The sequence below is a fragment of the Gambusia affinis genome, linkage group LG03 (assembly GCF_019740435.1).
Source record: "Gambusia affinis linkage group LG03, SWU_Gaff_1.0, whole genome shotgun sequence".
NCBI lineage: Eukaryota > Metazoa > Chordata > Actinopteri > Cyprinodontiformes > Poeciliidae > Gambusia > Gambusia affinis.
The window spans coordinates 16,810,490-16,824,789 of NC_057870.1; the positions used below are offsets into that span (position 1 = coordinate 16,810,490).

At 35.7% G+C, this 14,300-nt stretch overlaps 1 protein-coding gene across 2 annotated transcripts; it reads left to right on the forward strand.

The window, feature by feature from the left end:
• Positions 1 to 37: 37 nt before the first annotated feature.
• On the forward strand, positions 38 to 13,906 carry letm2 (leucine zipper-EF-hand containing transmembrane protein 2). 2 transcript variants are annotated; one of them, XM_044108747.1, is made up of 11 exons: positions 38 to 313; positions 1,104 to 1,172; positions 4,642 to 5,191; positions 5,787 to 5,930; positions 6,819 to 6,962; positions 7,969 to 8,172; positions 9,423 to 9,542; positions 9,622 to 9,741; positions 10,327 to 10,425; positions 11,125 to 11,193; positions 11,851 to 13,906. In XM_044108747.1, exons 2-11 carry the CDS (start codon positions 1,126 to 1,128, stop codon positions 11,905 to 11,907), a joined length of 1,554 nt encoding a protein of 517 aa, XP_043964682.1. In that variant the 5' UTR covers positions 38 to 313; positions 1,104 to 1,125; the 3' UTR covers positions 11,908 to 13,906. The 2 variants fall into 2 exon arrangements, with proteins under 2 accessions (XP_043964682.1, XP_043964691.1); XM_044108756.1 differs by lacking the exon at positions 10,327 to 10,425 and having other exon boundaries at positions 55 to 313.
• The last annotated feature ends 394 nt before the right edge of the window (positions 13,907 to 14,300 follow it).

Below are 14,300 nucleotides of genomic sequence, written 5' to 3' on the forward strand. Positions count from 1 at the left end.
TCCTTTTTAAATAGACGTTCTTTGTTAGCTGAGCTCCACAAACATTTGCGCATGCTCAACGTGAGCTTCATGGGCAGCCGCCTGGTGAGGCTGTTGCTTGCAATGTTTAGAAGCAGAATCTCGACGCTCACGCAGACGATTTAAATCATAAACCCACTGTAAATGGGTTTATCACTACACCAGACATTTCTTTCGCGAATTCCGTTCACATCTCCAGTCTGTTTTGAATGGATAATATCGTCCACGTCTCACCGAGAAGCCTTACGACGCCCCGTCAGCAGCGGTAGCCATAGCTTGATCGCTGACGCTGGAGGTTAGTGGACTCCATTTCAGCTGACAAATAGCTGTAGCAACGGTCTGCTAAGGCTAAGCTAAGGAGGTGCAGATCAATCTGGGGTGCACTTTTCGGCACAACACCTCTGGCAGCCATGATAAAGGGGACAACATATGTATAAGTTAGCATATTAAAAATGGTTTTATATAATGTTTCTTCTATTTAAATTGTAATTTACTATATCTGTGGTATTTAATTAGTAAAATTAGCTACTTTACTAATTCGCGAAAACAAATGGTTTTAAAGCGCTTCTCATAATGAACCGTGTGTCTTTTTATGGCACAACACCGGCTAGCTTAGCGAATGGCGTGATTCTGTATCGTTCTTCTTTGTTTGCTGACCGGTTTTACTTTTTAAATCGCACTGAAAAGTATATGTAGGAACGTCAGTGGAAAATTCCCCAAAATGTTGCAGACTTTCCGCAGAGCGTCATGTCAAAAGTTTCACTGTTTAGCAAGTAAACAAAGCTCTGAAAATACGCACTTTGTATTTACTTTTCTTATATTGAATATATACAGTAAGATGCATGTTTACGATGGGTGTTTAATAACAAGGTAGACATCTGTTATGTAATGATGTGTAAACCTATGATCGTTTTGTTTTTAGTCATGTGTTTGTCAAACGTTTTGTGCAGTTAGCGGAATTACCAAACTGTCAAAGTGATTGATTGGATATTGCTACTGTTTTCTTGTGGATCTGAGTTCTCAGCTGATGCATGAACTATTACCTGACCCCTGCATGCTCTCTGTCTCCATGTCAACCTCAACAGAACAGCGTGATCTGACTCTGCAATGGCAGTCTTTAGTCACCAGGTGCTCCTGGCAGTCACCAGATCAAGGTAAATAGACTACTAACAGTTCCCTGTGCTTTGTAAACTGTGACCAACGCAGTGGAGAGAGTAGGGCATATAACTCTTCACCAGGGTAAACAGTGACAAACAACTGGGAGTAGTCTGTACCGAGTCAGAGCGAAGTGTGGGTTCTGCAGAAAAGCATTCGCTTTCATGCAGAAGAGATTTTCATTGTGTAAGATTACAGAACTTGAGGCTCTCTTTCTTATGAGATTACCGTACAAAGAGAGGTCACTAAAAGTTGACAGAATTTAAAGTAGGACTTTTTTTTTCTTGCTATTTGTTTTAATAAAAAAATTACAAATGGCAGAAAATATTTTTTTAAAAGCTGCTTTATTTTCATTCTATGTTCTGTGAGTTGTACGATGGGACTATCAGGGCAAGTCAGAATATTAGCAGAATAAAGATGTAACTTTGCCAAAAGAACATCTTTACAATTATGAGTTGTTTTAATTAGAAAAAAGCTCAGTCCATGTAGCTCATTCTTTGTAATAGATTCAGTTGTTTGCATGATCATTTCAAAGTCCTGATGCTGGGGTGTTAAAAAATGAAGTATTTCTTTCTGTAAAACCAATACGAAAGTATAACCTCACAATATTCCTTGTTTTAAGTTTTTATTTAAATTATTTTTTGTATAGGTGTTTTTATACAATTATAATGTTATTCTACTAATTTTACAACTTTATTGTGGTAAAAGTAATCCCTCATTATCATACTACTTTATTCTCCTGTCACAAAATTTTAATCTGGCTCTAATACTTTGTTGTAAATTTGACCTGAATTGAAAGTCCAAACAAATGGAAGCTGTAAAACGGTTTGTTAAACAATATGATGGGTTTTAGGTGTGCTGTCGTGTGCTGTTAAAATTCAAATTTTAACAAAAATGTAGTCTTCAAAAACCAAAAATTTTATTAATTGATAAGATTGATTTATCAGCCATTTAAACTGATGTCGTTTGCTTTTGTCTTCTTGACTTCATCAGTTCTCCCCTTTTGCCAATTTCTTGTAAATCAATTAAATTATAATTTACTGAAGATGTTTGATGCCATATTTTCATCTTCTAAATTTTCTAAAATGCCGCAGGAATCCTATTACAACAATATTATAACTCTATTTATTATTATTTATATTTTTATTTGATAAGGGCAGATAGAAGAAACGGATCAGGACAACCTAATGGCTGCATCGCAATGTTTTTAGCTTTAGCTAGCTAATTTGTGACACCTGTCCCTAGAAGGTCCTTTACAAGTTAATTTAAATGAAGACATCAACAGTAAATATAATATAATATAATAAAGAAAAAGAAATGTATAAAACAATATATTTAGAACTGCTAAATCAAAACATTTACAAATTTTAAAAAGCAAGAACCGTTTTGGTTCATCTTTATCCAGTTCTTGGGCCTTGAAGTTAATATTTTAATGTCAGATGTGGTCTTAAAAAGTATATCCATTAGTACTAATACAATCTAAAACTTTAACTTACCAAATCTTCATTGTTGTTTGATCAGATATATTTTCTCAGGAAGCATTAATGTGTCTCTTCTTAAAGTATCTGACTGTACGGGTTGGAATTATAATAGTTGAGGTGAACAACAGCTTTAATCCCCGTTGAAACCATAAATAACTTCCGAGGCAGAATAAGTGTTTCCTAGAAAGAGGTGAAGAGGAGTGGCTCAAAATGTGGTGAGATGATTCACCAAAACCTTTTGAAAATACAAACATTTGTTTATAGATACTGGAACCGGCTCTAAAACAAGATTTCTTTACCTAGAAAGATGGCTTCAGTTTGCAGTTTTGTTTTAATTTGTCTAAATCTGCTCTGGGTTCTGGATTCACGTCCTGCTGCCTTTGCTGGCCGGGTTCGTCTATTCCTGACTGACAGATGGTTTTTCTCTTCTGCACAAAGAGCAGCGGCTCGTTTTTCCTTCTTGGCAAATCATTAATGCTGCAGAGAAAGTCGAGGAAGCTTAGAGATACTCGACGTTCAGACAGAAAGTTAATGATTAGCCCAGACAAAGTTAAGATTAAGACAAACTTTTAAATAAATACAAGGTTTTATGTTTCACTACATTGAGCTGTAATAAGGCAAAGTGTTAGGATAATTTTGTATTAAAAAAGTGTAAAATAGTCACATGATGTGTTCAGATAAATGACTAATGAAAAAGCAAAATTTTGATGCACTTTATTTGATTATTATTTCCTAATTAGTTAATATTGTTACTTAGCCACAATTTTCCCTTCTTTGTGGAACATTTAATTGTTTTTTTATTGGATTCTGATAAGTTTGAGAGAAATCTTTATATAACTAGACAAACTCAACTATTCTGATTTAAATAAAAATCAGCTGTCTTAAATGATTTTTATGTTTTGTAAGTTAAGGTATATATGAAACTCATAAAACAGTCATTGAATGATATTTACTGTTTATGTAACTAAAACTATAAGAATGAACAATAAACCTGAATACATTGAAACCAATAAGGCACCGATATAAAGATTTAGGCCGATGATGAGATCCGATATTAATATTTACCAATACTATATGTATATTTCATTACCATTTTGACACCTTTATGGGTAAAAAGAAAAGGGCAAGATAAAATCAATATTGGTTGTTCATATTGGCTCAGTTTTATTTATTGAACCAATATGTAAAAAAAACAAACTGATATTCGCCGATTTTAATGATGGTCAATCGTTCATCGATAATGAAAACAAGTTTGATCATTTTCATTTACATGATTGCTTTTATTTCTCTTTATCTGCCAAAGAGTGGAACAAAAAATAAATAAATAAATTATATTATCCTATATAATATGTTATATTATATAGCAACTTTTATCATTAATTTAATGCCTGCAGGTATAAAAAATATATATTAAAACGGTGGCTGATTTCAACAAGGTTTTTCATCTTCCTGCTCCATTTTCACTCATGTAGAGTAAAAGTTGTAAGATAATGTTTGTACATTAACAGAGTTGGGTAATAACTACTTACATTTAGTTACATTTAGTTACATTTAGCTACATTTAGTTACATTTAGTTACATTTAGCTACATTTTGTTACATTTATTCAATTATTTTTACTTGAGTAACTTTTTTTTGGGGAAAAGTACTTTTAGGAATATTTTTACTACGCTGTACTTTTTATTTTTACTTGAGTAATTTTATTATGAAGGATTTCTGCTCTTTAATAAAATTGCTGATGATGTAATGTTTAATTATTAAACGATTGATAATTTGATCAGTTACTTTTTACCAAATACGTTTTTACTCTTGGGTAAATTCTTGGACAGCTTCTTTTTACTTTAGTAAAAATGTGCTGAAGTGGTTCCACTCTTACATGAGTACAATTATTGGACACATTATTGATTAAATTAGCTAAATTGAGTGAATAAACGTATTGATTGACCTTTAGATAATTGATTATTGACTCATGTTTTTTCCGTCCTCAGAGGATCGTATTTGTTGTCCAAGAGGCACAGCTGCTCCTCTCTGTCCTCCAGATCGTATCTGCGCGTAGACGCTCCCCGCCACGCCTCGTCTTCGTTTCCTCCCAGACACTCCCGCTACGGCCACCATCACTGCGCCCGCGCCCACTCCCTCAGCCGCGGCGACGGCTCCGTCCTGCTCGCCCGGGCTCTGCACAGCTCCGCCGTTTGGCTCCAGGATGTGAAGCAGGAAGACACCAAAACGTCTCCGGCAGCTCCTCAGGACGGGGAGAAAAAGGACTCTGCTGCTGCTGCTGCCGCTGCTGCTGCTGCCGCTGCCATGGTAACGGACTCTCCGCCGCCGTCAGCTCCGACGGTCGCTGCAGCAGCAGCTGCCGTTCCTCCAGCCCAAGAGAGGGCGCTGGTGAAAAAGTCTCTGTATCAGAGGATTGTTGACGAGTTGAAGCATTACTACAACGGCTTCAGGTTACTGGGAATCGACACGAAGATCGCTGGGCGGACGGTGTGGAGTCTGCTGCACGGGCAGGTCCTGACGCGCAGGGAGAGGCGGAGGGTGAGACGATGCATCCACTTTCTTATCCATCATTAATCTGTCTGATTTCGATCTCTGGATATCAGCTGATCAGCTTCGTCCACTCAAACCAACATCTTCAATAAAATCACTAGTTTCTCCCCAAAAACAAACATTTTCAAAAGAAAATCTTAAAAATATATTTATTTTTCTGTATTTTGAAAATCTGCAAACGTCCGTCTGTCATTTATAATGTAATTCAGAAGAATTTTAAAGACTTCTTGTGATTATTTTAGGCATTTTTGATATCGGCTTGAATAGATTTTCACTTTAATTTTAGAGAGCAGGCTTTAATTTGATCTGGGCAATTCAGACCAGAAATAAAGATTTTAAAATAATATTTTCCAAACTAGAAGCAACAAAAGACAGAAAATGTTTTAAAAAAAAGAGACTTTATGTCAGTCTTTTCAGAAATGTGTCCATTTCTTGCTGCACTTTCAAAATTAATAATCTGATTAAGATAAATTTGGTCGGCTAGAGTAAAAATAATCTTTTCACAAAGTCGTAATGATTATTTTGGTAACTGGTTAATGTGTCAGTTAGCTTTGTGACGCCGTCGTCTTGTTTGCGTTTGCAGCTGTTGAGGACCTGCGCCGACCTCTTCCGCCTCGTTCCCTTCATGTTGTTCATCATCGTTCCCTTTATGGAGTTCCTGCTTCCCGTCTTCCTCAAGCTGTTTCCAGAAATGCTGCCATCCACGTTTGAGACGGAGTCAAAAAAGGTTCGTGTTACTGTCTGACCTTTGACCTCAGTGACCTTTCCACAGCTTGCTGTGATTATCAGACGTCTCAGTTTGACGGAAAACATTTTCGACGTGAAATGTTCATCCTGACGGCACTTATGCAAGTTTCATTTAAAGAAAAATGCTTAGTATATTTATATTTTATTTTGTTTTCTGGCTTTTTTTTAAACATTTAATGCAGCTTATATTTACACTATTAATGATTTTGTTTTATTTTTAGTTTTAATTGGAAAAGAGGCAGATCAGTTAAACAATAATGTTGTTTCGACATAAAGTAACATAAATAATGGTGTAATAGTGCAGGTTCGCGTTTTCAGTAAGAAGAAACTTTGATCGTGTAAAGAAAACTTAACATTGGAACTAGAAAACGTTTAAAATATCCAAAATAAATGAACAAAAAACAATGAAGTAAAACAGAAATAAAAACCACACACACAACCAAAACCGTAAATTAAACTGAACATTTAATGGAAATGATTGGACCTATTTAATGATTTGTTTTATTAATTAATTGCACTGGATTTTATTTAGGTCATCAGAGTAAAGTGGGGTTGAATACTCGCCTGTCTTTTTATTAAAAAAACATTTATCAACTTTGTCTTTAATGTAATAAGATGTGAAAAGTTAAAACAATTTGCAGGATGTTGGTTTATAAAACCAAATGTCTGGCTTCAGTGTGTGAAAGCATTTAGTTTCACAGAATAAAACACACTTTTAAGTTGTAACAGTTTGTAACTGGTTGATTTAAAGAATAACAACATTGTCATGTATGTAGCGCCGTACACAGCATCAGTCAAATTAATTAAGATTAACTCTGTGGAGTTTGTTTTTTCGTTTTTACTGTAGTAAATGTTTCTGTTTCTGCAGGAGGAGAAGCAGAAGAAAGGCTTGGCTGCGAAGCTGGAGCTGGCCAAGTTCCTCCAGGAAACCATCGCTGAAATGGCCCAAAGGAACAAAGCGAAAGCCCAGATTGAGGACGAAACCCAGAGATTCTCCACATACGTTCAGCAGGTGAAACACAGCAACATTTTTTATCTTTTATCACAGCAGAATAAACTGTTACATCAGAAGAATTGGATCTATAGTTGATTTAGACGTATTCCTCCTAAAGTTTCATCCTTCCTCGTTAAAAAGAGGAATGTTGTCTTTTTATTGCTAAGCGCTAAAAGCACTCTACACCAATGAAAGAGTTACAAAATGTTTAGGACCAACCTGCTTGTTTCCAATCCCTACAGAAAAAGTTTATGGGTTCTGGAGGGCATGTTGTGGAAATGTGGCAAGCCCAAAGCTCACATAATGCAGAGTTTATGTCAAGCAGTTTGTGTATTTATTTAATATTCACTCCACATGACTCCACTTGACATTTAATGCAACAGGATCACTCCAGGTGAGGTAACATCAGCTTGCAAAAACTTTATATCTTGTTGGCCAAGAATTTAAAATAAATGAATAAATAAAACTCAACAAATAAAGTCGATTTTTATTTATTTATTTTTTTTAATTATTGGAAAGTGGTGTTATTCAGTCCAAAACTCAAAAAGGATTTTGTGTATTTGCCTTGTTAAAATAAAGGCATCTAGTTTAAAAATTCAAAACACTTTCATTTAAAAAAAGTTTTATAAATTAACTAAAAGTTGATTTTGTTCCAGCAAATTTGGATTCCTGGTTAAATTTAGTTCTACATATAACAACAATTTGACTTTAAAAAGGTGAATATTTTGCTGTATTTAACAATTTCTATTGTGAGAGAATTACATCTGTAATAATTTTACTCTGATTAAAAAAAAATAAAAAATTGTTGCATTCTTGAACTCCAGTTGTGGGGCCACGAAATCATCAATCCAAGGGCTACAAATGGCCCCCGTGCCACCCTTTGAACACCCCTGAATAAATGACACAGCTTATTTAGTTTGAAATGTTTACATCTAAACGATATAACCTGATATTTTTACTCCCCTTCATGAACTAAAGAGGTTTTTGTGTGCTTGCAGCTTAAATATAAAATTTCCTGTCTTAGGTTCGGGGAACCGGTGAGCAGCCGTCCACCAAGGAGATCGTCCGCTTCTCAAAGCTGTTTGAAGACGAGCTGACCCTGGAGCACCTGGAGCGCCCCCAGCTGGTGGCTCTGTGCAAACTGCTGGAGCTGCAGCCCATCGGCACCAACAACCTGCTGCGCTTCCAGCTGATGATGAGACTGAGAGCCATCAAGTCGGACGACGAGGTGAGACGAAACACCTCAGGATGATTTAGCTTCCATCAGAGCAGGACAACAGGGTCAGGCTGGAAGTCCTGGAAAATCCTTGAATGTCATTTAAGTGATTTCAAGGTTTGAAGAGTACTGATATTCAAGGTACATAGGTTTGAAATAAAGTGCAATCCAACATTTGATTAAAAGCCTAAATCTGGAAAACGGTATTTACATTTGAAGCCAGATGTTTTCACACATCTTATAAAGACGCACACTTTTTTTTTTTCTTTCCATCTGAAGTTAAATCCGATTAAACTTTTTCTGTTTAATCTGTTTCAGGTCAGTTATAGTTAACAAAATTATTTATTTTGGGGGATTTTCTATGCGACTTTCTTTGTGTTTAATTTGAGCAATAAGGTCATTTGAGTTTTGAATATTTATGATTCCTAATGTCTCTGTGACTTAATGATCATCTTTTATTTTATACATTAAACAATTTATTGTTTTTTGTTTTTTTGTTAAATTAGTGTTTTGTTCTCAGACCAGGTGTGACATTGAAAACATTAAACTTTTATAATTTAGTTGATTTTGTCCCTGCTGCAGAATGTAGAATATGATCATAAGACATTAGTATCTTTCACAATAATCAATTAATTATATGATAAATTTCAATTATTAGAATAATTTCCATTCTGATTAATATTTTTTTAAATGGAAAATTTGTTTACAGATTAATTTTATTTATTGATTTGGTTTGTGTGTGTTCTATGTTTCCATATATTTTATTTTAGATATTTAAAACATTTTTCACCTCCAGTTTTTTACTAAATTAAAACTTTTTCTCCTTTAAGAGTGGAACCTAACACATTATCGTTTATTTAAATAGTTACCGGGGAAACGGCGAATTGACAGGCATTGTCATAAAATAGTGAATTGAAATTATTTTGTGTGGATGTGCTTTTTTTTTTCTCCAAAGTGCTGGAAAAGTTTGAAAATTTCCTTAAAAGTGCTTGAAAAGTTCTTGAATTTTAATGTTTGAACCCTGGGAAAGGCGTCGCTCTGCCGTGTTTAATGCTTTGCATATTTTAGACAATTCAACTCTGCATGTGAAGTTGAATGAAAAATAAAAACGGAATCGAAAACTACAGACATCTTGCAGCTTTAGGGATTCAAACTGTGTTTCTAAACATTTTAAAAACCTTTCAAGACTGGAAATCAGGTAGAATTGTGTGAAAATCTTTTGCAATGAAGAAAAGATGGATCCGGTTTGCTCTCGTCGCCAGATGATCTCGGCGGAGGGCGTGGCGGCCATGAGCGTGTCGGAGCTGCAGGGGGCGTGTCGCAGTCGTGGGATGCGTTCTCTGGGTCTGACCAGCGACCAGCTCCGCCAGCAGCTGCAGCAGGTAGCGGCGCTCGCACACCGTAATCTGAGCCGCCCGCTGGCGGTTTCCATGTTTCTGATGGATGTTTTCCGTCGCTCAGTGGCTCGACCTCCACCTGAAGGAGAACGTTCCTCCGTCGCTGCTGCTGCTCTCCAGAGCCATGTACCTGACCGACCTCAAGCCAAAGCTGCCCGTCATCCCGCCAGTTCCCAAGATGGAGGTGAGACCAAAACCGCTGCACCGCCGCAGAGTGGTGCAGTTATTTTTTTTTTTAATTAACCTATTCATAATTGCACAGCAAAAATAATTTTTACACAATTTGAACCAAATGAAGCTCAAACTCCCACTTGAGAAACTTATTTGCATCTTTTATTTAATATATTGAATACAAAATGTATTTTTTCCGTGGAGTTTTGGTTTAATTACTTCTATGAAAATGGTGTTCTTACATCAGATGGCCTTTTTTTCTCCGTATACTCCAGTTGATTAATCAATTTCCTAAATTGGTCTATGATTATTCCAATAATCGATTAATCGTTTCAGTCCTAATTCCACCGTAGCTGGTAGAAATGACTCTGGCGGTCGGCGTTTCCAGACCTGCAGGTTTCAGAACATTTTATCTTCTTTTCAGTTCTACATAAAAACAGACGACATGACGTTGCTGATTGTTGAAATAAAAGATTTAAACCTTTTGTATTTTGGTGGTAAAATTCAAACTTTAAAACGACAGAAAGTGATCAAAATGTAACTGCGGTTTCTCTGAGATGTTTTTGCTCTCATCAGAGATTTTTGTTTTGTTTTGCAGAAGGCTTCTCCTTCTCCTGCAGAAAACCCAGCAGCAAACCCGACCGCCACCGGGTCGGAGCGACTGGCAGACCCGGCCGTCATCATCAAAGACAGACCGGTCAGCGGCTCTTAAAAATGATCAAATAATCATTTAATCTGTGTAAAAAGAGACGGTGGAGTTTAAGGCCATAAGGAGGATTTTGATTTTCTAACTGGAGTCGGTTTTATTGAAACGTTTTATTAAATCTTTCTGTTTTGAGCCACATTTATTTCCACATTCCTCAAAATAATTTAGCCAAAAATGGGCCGTTTTACTTTAATGCAGGAACAAATTATTAGATAAATCTCATTTTGATTTGTAAACCAGAAAAAGGAAACTTTAAGCTTTTAAATTTGATTTGAGTCTGATACATTTTAAACACCTAAACGACTATTTAACCATCTTTCGTACATTTACATAAAGTTTTAACTTGTTGCTATGACAAGTATTAATCTTATTTTTCTTCATCTTTTTCTAAAACGTCTTCTATGCTTCTGTAAGCAAAATTAAATCTTAAAAACTGTTAAAATATAACTTTTCAGTGCCTGTTCCCTTCACTGGTAACTAAAAGGAAACATTTTTTAACCTGTTTTGTGATTTGAATGATTTATTTACGATGTGATTTTCAAAGTCGGCCTTAGATGAGACGATGCTTTTATGGAACATAAAAACACAAAACATCGATTTAAAACGCCATTTAATATAAAATAAAAATGTACAATCTGCATGAGAAGAATAATTTGACCTGGTTTGTGTCGTCTTTACATTTTGTTGCAGGTGGAGGAGCTGCGGGACAAAGCCCCCGTGGTTCTGGACAAACCGTTAACTCCTGCTGAGGTTCTTCAGGTCAGACCAGTGTTTCATATCTTTGTATTAAAGTGGACCGATTATGCAAAATTCACATGTTTTTATATTTTCATTTGGGTCTCAACTGCTTGGTGTCTGGAAAATGAACCATTTCAAAAATGTCTAGAATATAATGCTACAAATCAGCAGGCACTGCACTGTTACCTAGCAACCCCAGCCTGTTACCTAGTGACCAAAGCTGAGCTCCAGCATGTTTGGTCAGCTGGTTTTAACGCTGTATGTGCTGAGTAAGACAAATGTCTTGTTGTTGACTTTTCATTCAGAAACCACTCGTGGCATTCTTGTAGGCTGTGCAGGAGGCTCTACTAATGCTTTTCAAAGCATTCAGTCCTATTCAGAGAGGAGCTTAAAGTATGCAGAAATGACCAAACTAAAATCTGATTGTCGCAGAATGAATTTGTCGACTATGTTTTATATCGCCATCATGTCTCCTTTAAATGGAGTTTATTTTACTGTCTCCATTGTAGGATTAATAGTTCTGTTCTAAATGTCCGGCCCAACACTAACTCACTTCTTTGGCATCTCTCGTTAACTTTCTGATGGTTTTCAATCCATATTTTTATGTTTTTAATGTTGTTTTGGAAACCAGCCTGAAAGTCTGGGATAAAACTTTATTGAATAATTAAAATTTTTCAGGCTAAAGCGGCGACCGAAGTGTCCCAGAAGAGCAAGATGAGCGCCAACGGCGTGTGAAGAGGAGCGGCTGTGATGAAGCTGGAGGACCTGGCGTTCATGTCTGGACCTGTCTGGATTCTGATCCGGGACAGTCTGGATCCCGATCCGGGACAGTCTGGATCCTGATTGTTGCTTTGCTCCATGTTCGCCTTGTTGACCCCTGCTAACTCCGTCGTTGACCTCATATCTGGGCGAGGCGTTCAGATCCGTTTCGACTCGTCTCCGTCATTCTTTAGCTCTGAAATCCCGTTTCCGTTCCTCTTCCTCCTCTGTGTGTAAATTTGTAAATATTATATATATTTTCCTCCTGCACCACAGAAGCAGCAGCTCTGTACGGTTTGCTATGCAAAGGCCAGAGCACTTTGTTTCCTATCAGGTCGGTTTTATTTGCTGATGCTTTTAAAAACTCCCCAGAGAAACTTTGCTGAACCCACATTCAGTTTTCTGTTCTTATCGTCCAAAATGAAGATTATATTCAGCAGAAATTTGTTAAATTGCACCCAGAATGTCAGGAATCAAATGTTTCTGTGTGAATCAGCAAATGAAGACTTTTGGTTTGGTTTCAGTCTTCACTAGTAAACAAACCACTGAAAGGACAATCTGTACAAACACGTGCAGATAAAAATATAAATATATTTTTTTGCATATTTGTTGTATGTTTTGAACACTAGAATGACAGCCTGTCCTAAATGTATAAAGAGAATATTCTTGATCATATATTTGTGCTGAATAGTTTTATTATGGCAGTAACAAGTAAATTGTGTACAGATGGATTTTCCCTCCTTCAGTCATTATTATTTTTTTATTTTCATTTTGACCCCATCAATGTTCTGCACAAAACCTGAAATTGATGCATAATAATCATAATATCTGTTCTGTTTATCCTAGAAGCTGAAACAGTTTTGTGCCAAAGGCTTAAAGTAATTTGGTTGCAGGGTGACTTATAAATACAATCTAATGTTTTCTTTCTTTATATCACTTCTAATTGTAATCTTGTTTTTTGTTTTTTTTTCTTTTTATGTTGAAAAAAATGCAGAACATATTTTCAAAAAGTGTCTAAACTTCAGTCACCCATTCTGAGTTGCACACAGACACTTTAGGCTCCGGCTACAAGAATATTTAATTATGAGAATAAAGTCAGAATATTAGCAAAGTAAAGATGAATTTTTACCAGAAAACTCATAAAAATAAATGTTTAAGATCTGATGTGATCGCCTCGGTTCACGCCGTTTATTTTTTTTAGCTGTTTCCACTGATCATAATCTGATGTTGATGTGTTTAAAATTGCTCTTTTCATTTTTCACGTTAGAGTTCTTAAAATTACGACTTTATTCTCGTAATTTAAAATAATCTCAGCCCTAATATTTTGTCGTAGAGTTGATCTGAATTCAAATAAATAGAAGCCGTGAAACAAGATGGCCGCCTTCGGCCACTGACATCACTGATCTATGGAAACCAATTAGTGGAAAAATAATAGATTTGATTAATAGAAAAAATCTTACTGATCGCCCAGCCGTAGATAATCCATATGAATCCCTGCTGTGTTAATCATTGGTTTTAATATTGATGAAAAAAGTTTTTTTAAATTTTTTTTAAACTCTGAAACGTAAAAAAAAAAAAGCATTAACAAAATGTAGCTGCTTTGCTGTGTGTTCGCTCCGCTGCTAGATTTAAAACCCAACATTTACCCCTGAACAGTGACTTAATCTCTGATCTCCACTCAGATGGGATTATGAGAAGAGCAGCTCCAGGTTGTTTAACGATGTAGACAGAAAACAAAACTAAAGCATCAACTGCACCAGGTTTGACGTTGAAACAAACCTGCAGCGTTTCTCCTTATCAATGCTTTTTTTTCTCCTGGTCGGTTTGTTTTATTTCTGTTTTCTGCATTATGCCGTCATCTGTCTGGAAACTGTTGGCTCAGAAATTAAACTGTGGTCCAGATTATCTGACTTCAATCTCCCAAAACGACGACGAAACAGAATCCATGAAATTAAAGAAATGATACAACCTTTTACGACGCTTTGCTTCATTCATTTACTCAACTTTATTGGAGCTTCTCACCATCTTATTTTTTATTTTTGTTTTTTTTCACTAATTAAATATAGTTAATATTAAAACAAAGAAATAAATGAAAAGAATCAGAATAAATGCATCTACAAAAATAATTCATGATTTTCCTGTAGAGAAAACAAAAAATGGTTCAAGTTGCTGTTTGTTTTATGTCCTGTTAATGCAAAATTAGAATATCAAAAATAAATACATTTTTGTCATGTTTATATGTTTTATGCTAACTAATTTGATAATTTTCCTTATTATTTTCTCACATTCAGATTCTCTGAAAATTAGAATAGGACAAATAAAATTATTTTTATTACAGAAATGTCAAAGTTCATAAGAGTCTCTGCTGC

Bases quoted from the DNA above. Each gene is read 5' to 3' on its own strand.
- letm2 (XM_044108747.1), top strand. From the start codon at position 1,126: ATGGCAGTCTTTAGTCACCAGGTGCTCCTGGCAGTCACCAGATCAAG. The intron at 1,173-4,641 runs GTAAATAGACTA...TTCCGTCCTCAG, and splicing joins CTGGCAGTCACCAGATCAAG to AGGATCGTATTTGTTGTCCA. The intron at 9,543-9,621 runs GTAGCGGCGCTC...TCCGTCGCTCAG, and splicing joins TCCGCCAGCAGCTGCAGCAG to TGGCTCGACCTCCACCTGAA.